The sequence below is a fragment of the Chrysoperla carnea genome, chromosome 5 (genome assembly GCF_905475395.1).
Source record: "Chrysoperla carnea chromosome 5, inChrCarn1.1, whole genome shotgun sequence".
Classification (NCBI taxonomy): domain Eukaryota; kingdom Metazoa; phylum Arthropoda; class Insecta; order Neuroptera; family Chrysopidae; genus Chrysoperla; species Chrysoperla carnea.
The window spans coordinates 21,615,559-21,628,534 of record NC_058341.1 but is presented as its reverse complement, the minus strand read 5'-3'; the positions used below and the strand labels follow the sequence as shown (position 1 = coordinate 21,628,534).

At 26.6% G+C, this 12,976-nt stretch overlaps 1 protein-coding gene across 1 annotated transcript; it reads left to right on the top strand.

Annotated features, from left to right (window-relative positions):
- Window positions 1-5,438: 5,438 nt before the first annotated feature.
- On the top strand, window positions 5,439-12,976 carry LOC123301052 (U-scoloptoxin(01)-Cw1a). The gene is made up of 3 exons (XM_044883779.1): window positions 5,439-5,516; window positions 12,607-12,729; window positions 12,797-12,976. Exons 1-3 carry the CDS (start codon window positions 5,439-5,441, stop codon window positions 12,974-12,976), a joined length of 381 nt encoding a protein of 126 aa, XP_044739714.1.

The following is a 12,976-nucleotide window of genomic DNA, read 5'->3' as shown; positions in this document are numbered from 1 at the left end:
GGTAATAATAATTTTTGTAAAATTAAATTTCCAATAACATTTGTTGATAACTATGGATGGCTTTATAATGGTAGTTTTTTTTGCTATAACTAAACAAGAAAATAGTTTCATTTCTTAATCCAAGATCGCTCAGACATAGTGTTTTATAATAAAAAACCGTGCGAGCTTAAGGCCCCGATTTTTTATTTATTTTACAGAGTATATTTAATAAAAAGTACATAGCGTTATATATTGTACGATGGTATGGAATCCTTCGTGTGCGCATTCAACTTGAACTTGATCAAATTATTTTTCTAACAGCCCACTTAACTGATACAATTAATTAATTTATTTTATCGTAATTAAATCAGATTATTTGCTCAAGTGTCCACTTGTATAGAAATAAATAGTTTATAGTCTATTTTACCGACTTGATTGTTTGATTCTTTATATGAACGTAAATAAATAAAAATGTTGATTATGATCATTATCTGTAAATATTTACAAAAATTATTTACGTCAAACATCCAAATTTAGACGTTATTTTAATCTAAAATTAAATTTTCAAAATTAAATTATTTTAATCTAAAATTACATTTAGTCTATGGGGAAGTTATTTTAGTTCTGGTAGCTGCTTTATTTTGATAAACTTGAATCAAATCCAAAGAACTGAAAATAGCTAGTAATAATAGTTAAAATATGAAAAATTTTACACTAAGTGACAGTATCCAACCAAAAAATTCCTGTATATACATATAGATTATTAGTTGAACATTACGATAAAAAGTTTTCGCTGATTAGATAAAAATTTACATGAAAAATGCATCAAATATTGATTTATAATTTATAGTGATGAACAAATTCGATCTTTACTCTAGGATTTGACTAAGCATAATTTCTAAGTATCTTATCATTTTGTTTAACGATACTATTTCGAAATCATGCTGACTGTATGCTTAAAAAAAAAACTAACCAAAAGTTGTCTTCATAAACATGAATGTAAGAATGTCGTAGACTCTTTCAGCTTTCGAATATACTTCTATGCGATCACTATTCTACGATACAGTAATTTATAAGTGCCAATTTTGCATTGACTCGTGCGGCAACGCTAAATTTCCTTGTGAAAAGTACAAGCTTGCTTCTGGTAAATGATTTTTTTGGAATTCGACTTTCATCTTTTAAGATTCTCACCATTTCAACTCTCGGATCTCAAACCTGTGGAGAATGTTACTTCTTTTTTAAGTACATTTTCAAAATTTCAAGGTGCATGATTTTAACCGGATAAACCGGTTTCATTTAAAAGGTAATTTAACGGAGAGTGTTCTTAGCCATGCTTCAAGTGCAAGCTTATAATTTTAATATATAAATAATTACTATGGAAATGAATGATCAAATAAACCTGGCTCAATTCATTTTGAAAAGTGAAATGGTAAAATAATTGGGTAATTCAAAAGAACAAAGTCAGCTCAAATATTACAATTTCAATTAAAATATTTCCAAAAATTTGTCCCAAATAATGATTGTTCTCTAAGTAACCTTTTCATCTCATCTGATGTCCTTGAACATCACTTTAGTAATGATTTAAGGAGTGTTATAAGTTTATAGTGTTTATCTGTGCGTTTGTGTGTTTCTCAGTGACATCGTAGTCCATAAACGGTCAAACCGCCTTCATTGAAAACATTTTATAGCCACGTTTCCAAAAATCGGTTTACAAGGAATAAATCGCATTTGTCGGGGGTTTGTCTAAATTTTGTAAATTTCACTTATATCTATGAATGTTAAAGTCACACAATAGTTTTAAATAATGAATATTAAGATTAATAATTAAATAATCTTGATTATATCTAAATAATATATAGGTTGTATAAGATACTAAGATAATACAATGTCCGGCATATTCAAATCATTTCTTTCAGTTTACACGATTCTTCTTCAACATACAAACATAATAATTTCTTATAGAAAAAAATGAATGGGAATTTGTCTATATCTGTTATAATTATTCTTTAATATAAATTATTTGTTTCTATAATTATTATAATTTTTTAATAAATCAATGTATTTTTTTTTTTATGTAATTAAAAAAAAATGTGAAAAAATAGCACCCCTGTGAAGTTAACACTAAAACTGTTTGTTTCAGTAACATTTTACATGAATGATTTTTTATTTAAATGAAATTTTTAATGAATGATATTCCCATCGATTCTCTACAATCAATTAGTTCATCGAAATTTTTATATAACGACTAAACGAGATTTTTACCCTATAGGTATTAATTTCGTCCAGATAATACTTTTTACCTTGATTTCCATAAGATTTATACGAGCTTGTCGCAGCCTGAATAAGCCTTACCTTGAGTTACTAACATTGACCAAAGTTTGAGCAAGGGTTGGCAAATCAAAGTTCGATGTTTAAACCTTGGCCAAATCGGCCAACCAAGATTTATACCACCTGCACATACCCTGTTAGCAAAAATCACTTTGGAATTAATAAGTTATTTTGTAAGGCAATAACTAAATAAAAGCATTAGTAAATCATAAAAACTAAATTATATAATCACTTTACCGTATCAAATCAATTAGGTATATTTTATTAGCTGATAAGATGATTTATGATTATTGATCTATTTAGACACGGGAAGATGCTCATAAAATCATAATAAAATTATTTTAGTTTCCGATGAGTATATTTCTTAATTTTACACAATTAATAACTAATTAAAAATTTTTTTTAACCTAAATTCTTTTACTTACGTAATATTCTAAAAAACTATACTTTATAGGCATGAATAAAAGACGCTATATTTTTACACGTGGCTTCTTTCACCTATAAAATATAATTTCGTTAGGAATAGTTTTAATTTAATAGTGTTATAATGAAATTAAATTTATATTATAAATAGCAGTTACCCACCCACTTCGCTAGACAATTTCAAATTTAAAAATTATGACTAAGACGTTAAAGCTTCACTTTCCTTGCAGGAAAACAGGAAATTTTTTCATTAACTATGCCTGCATCTCTTAATTATAAAAAGACTTTTATTGTCTGCTAAATTCTCAAACCTAATTGACTGTATTAAGCCCTTTTTATGAGATCAGAGAAGTATTTTAATTGACTATCTTAGACAATTAGCTGACCATGTTCCCTTGAATTACTGTCCAAAATATATACTTTATGTGTTAAAATACTGTTAATTTATTATCATTTTAATTACTTCATTTACAAATATTTTGGTAGTTTTACATTAAATTTGCATCACACTAAAAAAATTTGGTAACCACGTTTTAATTCATGTACACAGTATAAAGTATAAGCAATAGCTACATTTTAAATTATTTACAAAAATTTAAAATCCTCTGAAAAAATGGAAATAATAATTAAATTGTCAAACAATCACTAACACTTGTTTCTCAAGCATTTTTTTATCTTTCTAGTAGAAAATATTTCTATTCATCACGAAAATCGAAATCAAAATTATACAAACCAAGTATTATGATGTTATAACACCTTTTAAGAAATTTTAGTAAGATCATAATTCTCGATCAATTTCGATAGATGGTGTAGTTAAAGAAGTTGATTTTTAGGCGAACTGGAGTGGAAATTGTACCGTTGTGAATATATTTATCATAAGTAAAGAATGAAAAAATAAATTTGGCTAAAATTGGCCAACCATATTTTATTTAGTGTTTAAGTCCTTCTAGATTCAGCACACAATAATTTAGAATTGATGTAAGTATAAAATGGAAATATTTATCATCGCAAATTTGTGAAAAAATGTATAAATTAGCTAAAATTTTCTTTATCTGAAAGCTATTAATCTGATTCTAAAAACCTATATCTATCACGACTTGTTTCATTGTTACTAAATGTTAAAAATAAGAAAACCCTGTTTTAATTAAATAGAATTGCTATTTCGCTATCTTTATTTAATAAAGTCTGTAGTGAAATTTAATTAAGTTGTATGAAAAATTTAAAATTCAAATAAATATTCATTCATACCTTCATTAAGAATTGTAACAAAAGACACCATAAAGAAATATTATGTAATTTCATATATTTTTATCTTCTATTATTACAAAGTGTTGCAAAAGTAATCATCCTATTATTGTAGGAGAACTGATCGTAGTAAGCCCTCCATGATATCTCTAAAGCTCATTTTTTATACATACTTGAAATGGATTAAAGTCCTAAAATAAACGACACGGAACTATGCAGCATCCCTGAAGTCCTTACCTAAATAAAACAGTTCTTGTTTTATATATCCGTAATCTATTTTAAAATATGTCCAATGAGCAAAGAAAATTTAAAACATTTTGAAAATATTATGGCTTAAAAATTCATGGGACTGAGAAATGTCTAGGAACTATAAATTACATAACTTATAAAACCCTATCTCTATTTAAGTACCCAAAAAGCTATAAATTATCTCTTTGATTATACGTAAACATCAAAAGTTTCAAAGGTGGTGATAATATACATACTAATTACTGGTTTCATGCTCATGGAGTCATATTTTTAAAGGCTATCTAACAATTGGCGTTAAATTCCTGAATCCATCAACGAATGACATGGTCACCAAAAATTTTTTTTGGTGAAGATATTAATGTACACGAACCCAAAAGGGAAGATTGGGATATTAGAAGAATATCTTTGTGAATAAAGAAACAAGGGATATTCCTATGCATTGATAGATAACTTCGACAGAGATTGGCCTAGGAATTGTCATTGATCCCTCGATATTAACTGAATATTAGCAACAACTGATTCAGAATGCAATTAATAAAAACATAATTGTTATTGTCAAAATTTTATACAGACTCATAAGCAGTAATGCCAAATCTCCCGAAAACACTATAGGGTTAGGAGTGGCGTCGAAGGTGATAATGGTTTATCCCGAAGCGCTATATTGAACTAGGATTGCAACGTCTTATGGTTCATAAGATCAAATAACATAAAAGCACCAAAATTTGTCCCTAAAAAAATGGATCAGATTTAACTTACAAAATTCCAGGACATACAAGTGAATTTAAACAAAGTTTTTAAAAAGATAAACGACTTATATAAAAAAGACACACTGCGTTTTCAAGTTTGGTGATTACTTTTGCGATACCTTGCATCTATTGCATTTAGTTTAAGAATATAGTATTTTTACATCCAAAGTCAAATAGATTGAAAAAGTAGGGATCTGAGCGATTCATTTGTTTTATACCTAATATGCTCTGTATAATAAATTTAAGATGCGAAGTAGGGGATGAGAAGAATCTCTTATGATGGTAATTTTTCATTAATATTTCTTAAATTTAAATTTTAGCCAAGAGTATAAAATCCAACTAATCAAATTTTTATTTATCACTTTGTGCATTTATCTAGTTCAGTGCATTTGTCCACTCTTAAGTTGTGAAAATTTACATTTTCGTTTTTCTTAAAAAAAAATTTTTAGTGTGTTTTTATAAATCATTATGGCAAATATTACCATGAATTTAGTGCCATTATTTGTGTTTTTTATTGGATACGTTTTCTACGCTTTTGTTGAATGTGTAAGTTTTCCATTTGTATTTTCCATCAATTAAAAGTGTATTAGGTCAACTTTATATTGTGTGCATTCTCATTTCATAGTTTTCGAGCTTTATCGCTTAAATTAATGTAGAGCTATTATTCTGTCAAAATTAGTTTCATTTTTTTATTTCGGTCATTTAAAAGTGTTTGATCTTTTTATTGTGTGTGATGAAAAAAAGTGGTTGCATTCGAAATACAGTGGGAAAATTAAAAAAATTATGCTTGTAATTGTGATATGATAATCATAAAAACAGCGGATAGATTTTGGAATTATTTCAAGAAATCCGAAATCTATAAATCAATCTAACAATATTGAACGCTAATAGAAAAAACTCCAATATTTTAAGTACAACACTCATACTTCGATAGTCTTTTTGGACACTCAGAGGACATTTCGCTGGTTTATCACGATAGCTTTGTTTGGCAAGCCTGAAATGGTAATCCTGGATTATTGTTGTACTTACGAGTTGGTTGGGTTCTGAAGTTTTAGCAATTGTGTTCAAAAATGGGAAACTACTACATAAATTTTTTTCCGAGTCTATTTTTCCGGTCTACTTTTTCCTAAATTCCCCTAAAATATTATCAAGGAGGGAAACTATATTAGTAATCACTATAATACTGATAATCATGCTTATAAAAATTTTCTTGCTAATTTTCTAACTACATCTTTCAACATAATGATATGAAAAATAGAGGACAAAAATAAAAAAATTTCTTGAGATTCTTTTATCTTTGTTTTTAAGTAAAATATTTTGCCAATTGTTCATACGCCAGACTGAAACAAAACGAAAAGTGTGAACAACCTGAAAACTGTTTTGGAAATAATTCATCCGGTGTTATCCATGTGTCGTGTTTTTGTTTAAATAATATATAAATATTGTTTTATTTCCGGTAAACGCAACAAAATGATTGTTTTTATAAACGTATATCCGTTTGTATAGATTAATTATTATATTATTTTAGAATCAATTGTCCTAGCAAAGCTATTTATAACGCGAGACACTAATTGTCTAGATAGGGTCATTTAAAAATGGTATTCACTGTACGAAGACGTGAAGGCTTAAAAAGGATTATTGTAGCCTAATGTTAATCAAATGTCATTTTTTCGTCTTGGTCAACAAAAATTCTTAAAATATTGATTACCATATAATATCTTTTAAAATTTACCCAAAAATTGCTAAATGATTACAAGTGATATGATAAAAAAAAAATGTAATCAATTACAATAAATTTACCTGAAATCGGAAAATTTACATAAGGATTACTCATCAAAGTACCTACGAAGGTTTTTTTATTACAAAATATTTATTTATAATATTTGATGTAATTATATTAAATAAAGCAAATAATTATAAAATATATTTATTTGTTTGTGAAAAAGGGATGTTTGGTCCAATGATTTCAGTTGTGAATTTGTTTTGAAAAAATACTATATATTTATTTTTATATATTTATTTTAAAGCTATATTTTATTCGCGACCTCGCTACTAAACAGATAGCTATATCATTTTTCTAGTAATTAATTTTCGATGGAAAAATTTAAACTGAACATTGCTTTAAAAAATGGCATGAAGTAGTTTAGCTTAAATTTACTGAATATAATATTCGAAGGAAAAGAACAATTTGCTACGATATGTGAAAGAAAAGACAAAAAAACATATTTATATCTAACTACTTATTATAGTAAAATGGAAGGCTAAAACGAAATAACGAATTTTGTTGAAACAGGCAGCCAAAACGCAGGTCTTAAATAATAATTCGTAGAATTGATCTTTTTTTAGTAAAAATTATTTTTTACTTTTTATTATTTAGTAAAAGTTCAAGGAAAAGTATTTCACTATGTTAAAAAACATAATATTTACAATTTTACATTACAGGCATTGTTAAAAGCAAATAATTAATTAGGCAAAGATCTCACAAAAATATGACAATACTATTTCATATAAAATAATGTTAAATTTTTATGATAACAAAATGTGATTCGTTCCGTTTGTACAAATTATGATTTAATACAGGCTGTATTTTTTAGAACTGCATATACAGTTATTTTATATATACAATGCGTAGCCTGACTTCACTATAAGATGCTATCGTTATGGAATAGGCCGAAATCTATGCATGTTTGGAGGCAAAAAATATAGATTTCTTTAACATTACCACTTAGAATAGTCTTTTACACACGTGAGTCTTGCAAGAAAATTTTGTACAAAAATTGTACTTTATTTAAAAGGATTTTTTTATATTCTCTAGTTTACCAATCGATAGAAATAAGATTATCAAAACTTTATATTACCGTAGCAAATTTGAATTATGATAATAATTTTAAAGAATTAGTGAAAGGTATTATTTGCCAGAACAAAATCTTCTTTTTCAGAAATCGACACACGGCAATCATAAAATTTGCTTAGGTTAATATACCCAAATCAATAATCAAAATCTGTCAAATAATAAAAATCTTGAATTCATTATTACTTATATATCGTCGTTCAAATTAAGACATTAATAAAGAAATTTGTATTTTTTCTAGAATCGTGTAAGCGTATTAACAATTATAAACAATACATGCTGAATAACAAAACAAGAAAAACGCACAATAGAAATATTACAATTTTATAATTTACACAAATATGTATTATAATTAAATACTGTTTTGTAATGTTTTTTTGTTCAAGTTATACATTTTAAATGATGAAATCATATTTTATTCGATATTAAAACATATTTGAATACATTAATCAACCATAAAGAAAGTTTTCTCGTCCATCTCTCATACTATGGACGACTACAGTGCGTCCGATATTACTAGACAAACTAATAGAAAGAAAAACAAAAGTTTAAATTCCTAAGTGGCCACAATTTTAGTTCCACAGTAATAAAATTTAGTATATGACATACTTTCATTATCTGGTGAGCCACGTTCGTAAAATCACGAATTCAGGCCAGAGAAACTGGAAAACTTATTGTTATATAGAGAAGGAAACAAACAAACCATTTACTTATCGGCTATTGTTAATAGAATGGAAATATTTTTCATAAGCAAATAAAATTTTCGATAATTTATTATTTGTCCATTTTCTCTTTAAATCTAATATTTTTCGACATTTTTATCTTAAAATTCTTTCATTATTGATTTAACAATTTTGTCATTTCCGTCTTAATAGTAATTTGTTATTTAAAAAGGCTAACGTTTAGGTTTAGCATAATCAATATTAAATTACGGAACTTTTGCGGGACTACTATTCTATTTTTCATTTAGAAATAAACCGTTTTATAAATATTCTATACAAAATTAAAGTTTTTACACTCGAAAATTAATGTCCATTTATGCGTGTAACTTCTAGGTATAAGCTGTATGCCCTGTATTTTGATTTGACAACTTCTTCTTGCAATATATTCTCTGATTTTTAAGGTTGATATACCTTATACCTTCTGTCAATTTTACGACTACAGCACTGGCTGTGAACACCAAAATCTAATAGACATGTAGACATGATAATACCAATACTTTAAAGTCGAAGTTTTTATCATCGACACCATGGTCGTGTAAAATTCACCCTGAATCTTAACCTCTTTTACAATATCGTTTCTGACCATAAATATTTTCAGTTGGCAGTTTGATTTTTTAATTATATCTCACAGCATATAACGCCTCATAAAAGTAAAATCGCTTTATTTTATTACCTGTTTTTATTTGGACATACTGTAGATTGATAGATTTTTACTAGATAATTTAAGAACAATAAGTAATAACAAATTATTGTAAACCTATAGATTATAAAATAAATAAAAAATACACTTCCCGAATGATTTCCGTTTATTTGTCAGATACATTATTAATAATTGTTATTATGTCATTGTTTTCATGAAAAATTTTCACTTTTACAAATACTATAGTAATATAATATTAGTATTGTTAGATGCGTAATATATGGTACTACGCATTGAGAGTAATAATTAGATTCGGTTTTAACAAATTAACATCTCTATAATTAAAATGAGCATAAAACTCACTATAAATGCAATTTCAAAGAAAATGGTTTTTAAATTTTCCCCTCAGGGGCATTTACTAATACCTGGAAGTCGTTATAAGTGGCATTTTAGATTAATTTGTAAAGTGTTCGAGAAAGGACTAGGTATTAATTATTATTAACAAAATTTTACTTTGAGACTCAAAGTTTTCATTATTAGCCATTTTCCAAAAAAAATAAATTAAGGTGTTATTAAATATTGCCTTTAATTGTTTTATAGTCAAAGCCTTGATCGTATAAACTCAATCGATCATTATATAATATTTTGGCTGGTAGAAATTCAATAAATTGTAACTAATTAGTGTTTTATTAATTCAGTTATTAATGTTTTAACCTCGTCCTCGAATCCAATATATACGAGTCACATGAAATCGCGAACATTCATATGATCCAATTACGTCCTCGGATTCAATGTACAGCTTCCATGAAATTTTATCAAAGAAAATTTGTTAATATCTACATTCCGTCTACCATTGTCAGTTCTTTTCAAAATTCTAATATTTGATGTCGAATACGAAACATTTAACAATCTCACCCTTATAAAATACCAGTCCCATCACGGTAGGATTTTTTCCAACTACGATTTTTCTAAATATGAATCCGAGAGTGTTGTGAGGACTAGCACTAAGTTAATTCATCATTCCAATCATAACAGATATAAATTTAATGAATCTTTTCAATATCACCCTACCCGATATGGTTTGAACGATCCGAAATGGAAATTTGACTTTGAAGGTGACGGGAAGACATCAGTTTAAATGACGCATGCCGTTGGCTTGATTTGAAGTCCTTAATTAATAAATTCTAGAAAACACTCTTTATTAAGATATGGACTTAAAAGTACAAACTAATTTGTATTGTAAAGTAAAATAATATGCTATATTAAACTCAGGTTACCGATCGAGATGTCTTATACAATTATTTCAATTTTCTACTTTTTAGTTCGCATCGTATTTAATTAGTTTTTTGGAGCTATTTACATTTCCCTCTTATATTCCATATCGATTAAGTTCGTGAATATACGTTTGAAGAAAGAATTCTTATTATAAAGTACCTGAAGCAATATAGGTACTCTCTATCCATCATGAAAAACTTTCTTCACACGCTTATAGGTCAAGATGGCTAATTGTGTTGAACCAATTGATATTACATAATTTATTTTTTATAAATATTTAAATAAATTAACAACAACAACAACAACAAACATCTTTATACAAATTTTGCAATTTTTCTTCCATAATAATAGTGTGATTTTTTTATGTTATCTTTTAGTTTATATTTATATTAAAACTTTTGCACTTTCCCATAATTAAAATGACATTACTTGTTGAATTTAATAAATAATAATTTTTATATTTTATTTTTTAAAATTTAAATAAATTATGTCATAATATTTTCTAATAAATAAATAAATCTGTAATTTTAGCATTTTTACGCGCAATATGATTGTAATGAGATTTTTTACCTTAATCAATTTTTTCCATCTTTGTAAAAATTGATTAATCGTTTGTATACTTTTAGTCTTTGATGAGCCAATCCATTACTAAGATATGCAGGACCATAAACAGATATAAATTTGTATTGAAATCGTAGATAATTTTTTTATTTTGTTGTAAAACGTTATGTCTAATTTATTTACTTCCTTGTCCGCCTGCATAGCAATACACAGAAAATGTGGTAATCTCTTAACCACTGAATGTTCCCATCCTAATTAAATTATTTTTCAATTAAAAAACTATTTGGAAGTCGATTTGTCCGTTTGGAAAAACCAATTCTACAAATAAATATAAAACAATCACGTCAAATTCCTTAGTGGTCATCCGTCAATTATGTCATATATATAAGGGCAGCGGCAGTATCCCATATTTTTACCTAACGCATTTCCATTTCGTATCTTATAGGAATTCCTTAACGAAAATCATCTTTCAAAATGGAAAATATTTCAGAAATTTGTTTTATTAAAATTGTTCAATTAAATTATTCGTATTACCAGACAAAGGTACTTTATCGAGTTTTTACATCCACAGACGTTGATTTTTGTTTTATAATCGAGACTTTGATATCCACGGACGAGCGAAGCTGTGGTTACACTACTAAGTATATGCATTAACACTATTGAAACATATAAAAATGTTGAATTAATTAAATAATGATATATAAATTATACAAATATTGTTTAATAATAATAATTGCGTGTTTATAATATTTCAATTATATTTTATTTGTTCTCACATAAAATAATTTTATTTTAATTTTATTGCAACAATTTATCTTAATCAATACCCTATTAAACAATAGATTTTATATACAGATAATGTATTTTATTGGTGTATGGAGCTATATAATTATTATAAGGCCATAGGAGCTGTATAATAATTAGTGTCAATCAAACTAAACAATAAATATTTATCATCTTTTGTCTGTGATCTATAATTGAAATAATTTTGTTTATTGAATCAGAAGAAAGTAATAATTTTAATATATAATATATTAACTAAGCTCAAATTATAAAAATTGAAGGTTCAAAAACTTTTTTTATATTTTTCCCTATGACTGGCTGACACTTATTTATTGCCACTATAAACACTTTTAGAGTTTATAAATGTTTTTGCCCACTCTCAATAGCAATAAATTATAATAAAATAAAGTTTTAATGTTATCACAATGAGTTTACTACTTTTTGGAACAAGATATCAACAATTTATTTCGAATTTTCCTTCTAAAAAAGTGTATTATTGAGAAACATTTTTCAGCTACTTATACGAAACTACATATTCATTGAAAAATTAACTAAAACGCTGTAATGAAAACACTGTAATGCTTAAATTCACGGTACGATAAAATAATAAAAAATTAAACATTTTTCTTATTCATGCAACTTTTTTATTAAGAATGTAATAGCTATTGCATAAAAATCATTAAACACACATCTTTCATGTATTAACAGTTGCATATACCTTTCATTAGTTACAAACTGTTTATTTTATTATAGAACAACCATAATTTGCAATTTAATATAAATTATTTCTTTATTTTTTTACAGCAAATAGCAGGCTATACAGCAGGCGTGGACTATCCAATTTATAATGAAATTCCTAAAGGATTATCATTCACATGTTCGGATAAAGGACCTGGATATTACAGCGATCCTGAAGCTCAGTGTCAAGTAACTATATTTGTTTTTTGATATAAAACATTTTTATACTACTAAAATCACATGATTCATTTTCTAGGTATGGCATTGGTGTTTACCTAATGGTCGGAAATACAGTTTCCTTTGTCCAAATGGTACAGTTTTCAATCAAATCCACAGAGTTTGTGATTGGTGGTTTAACGTTGATTGTCCTTCCGTAACAAGTTTATATTCAGTCAATTTAGATCTTTATAAAGATGCTGCTGGCAATGCAATTTAG

What these genes read in the sequence shown, in the direction of transcription:
- LOC123301052 (XM_044883779.1), top strand. Translation starts at nt 5,439, where the DNA reads ATGGCAAATATTACCATGAATTTAGTGCCATTATTTGTGTTTTTTATT. An exon ending in TCTACGCTTTTGTTGAATGT is followed by an intron (nt 5,517 to 12,606) that starts GTAAGTTTTCCA and finishes ATTTTTTTACAG; the next exon opens with CAAATAGCAGGCTATACAGC. An exon ending in ATCCTGAAGCTCAGTGTCAA is followed by an intron (nt 12,730 to 12,796) that starts GTAACTATATTT and finishes TTCATTTTCTAG; the next exon opens with GTATGGCATTGGTGTTTACC.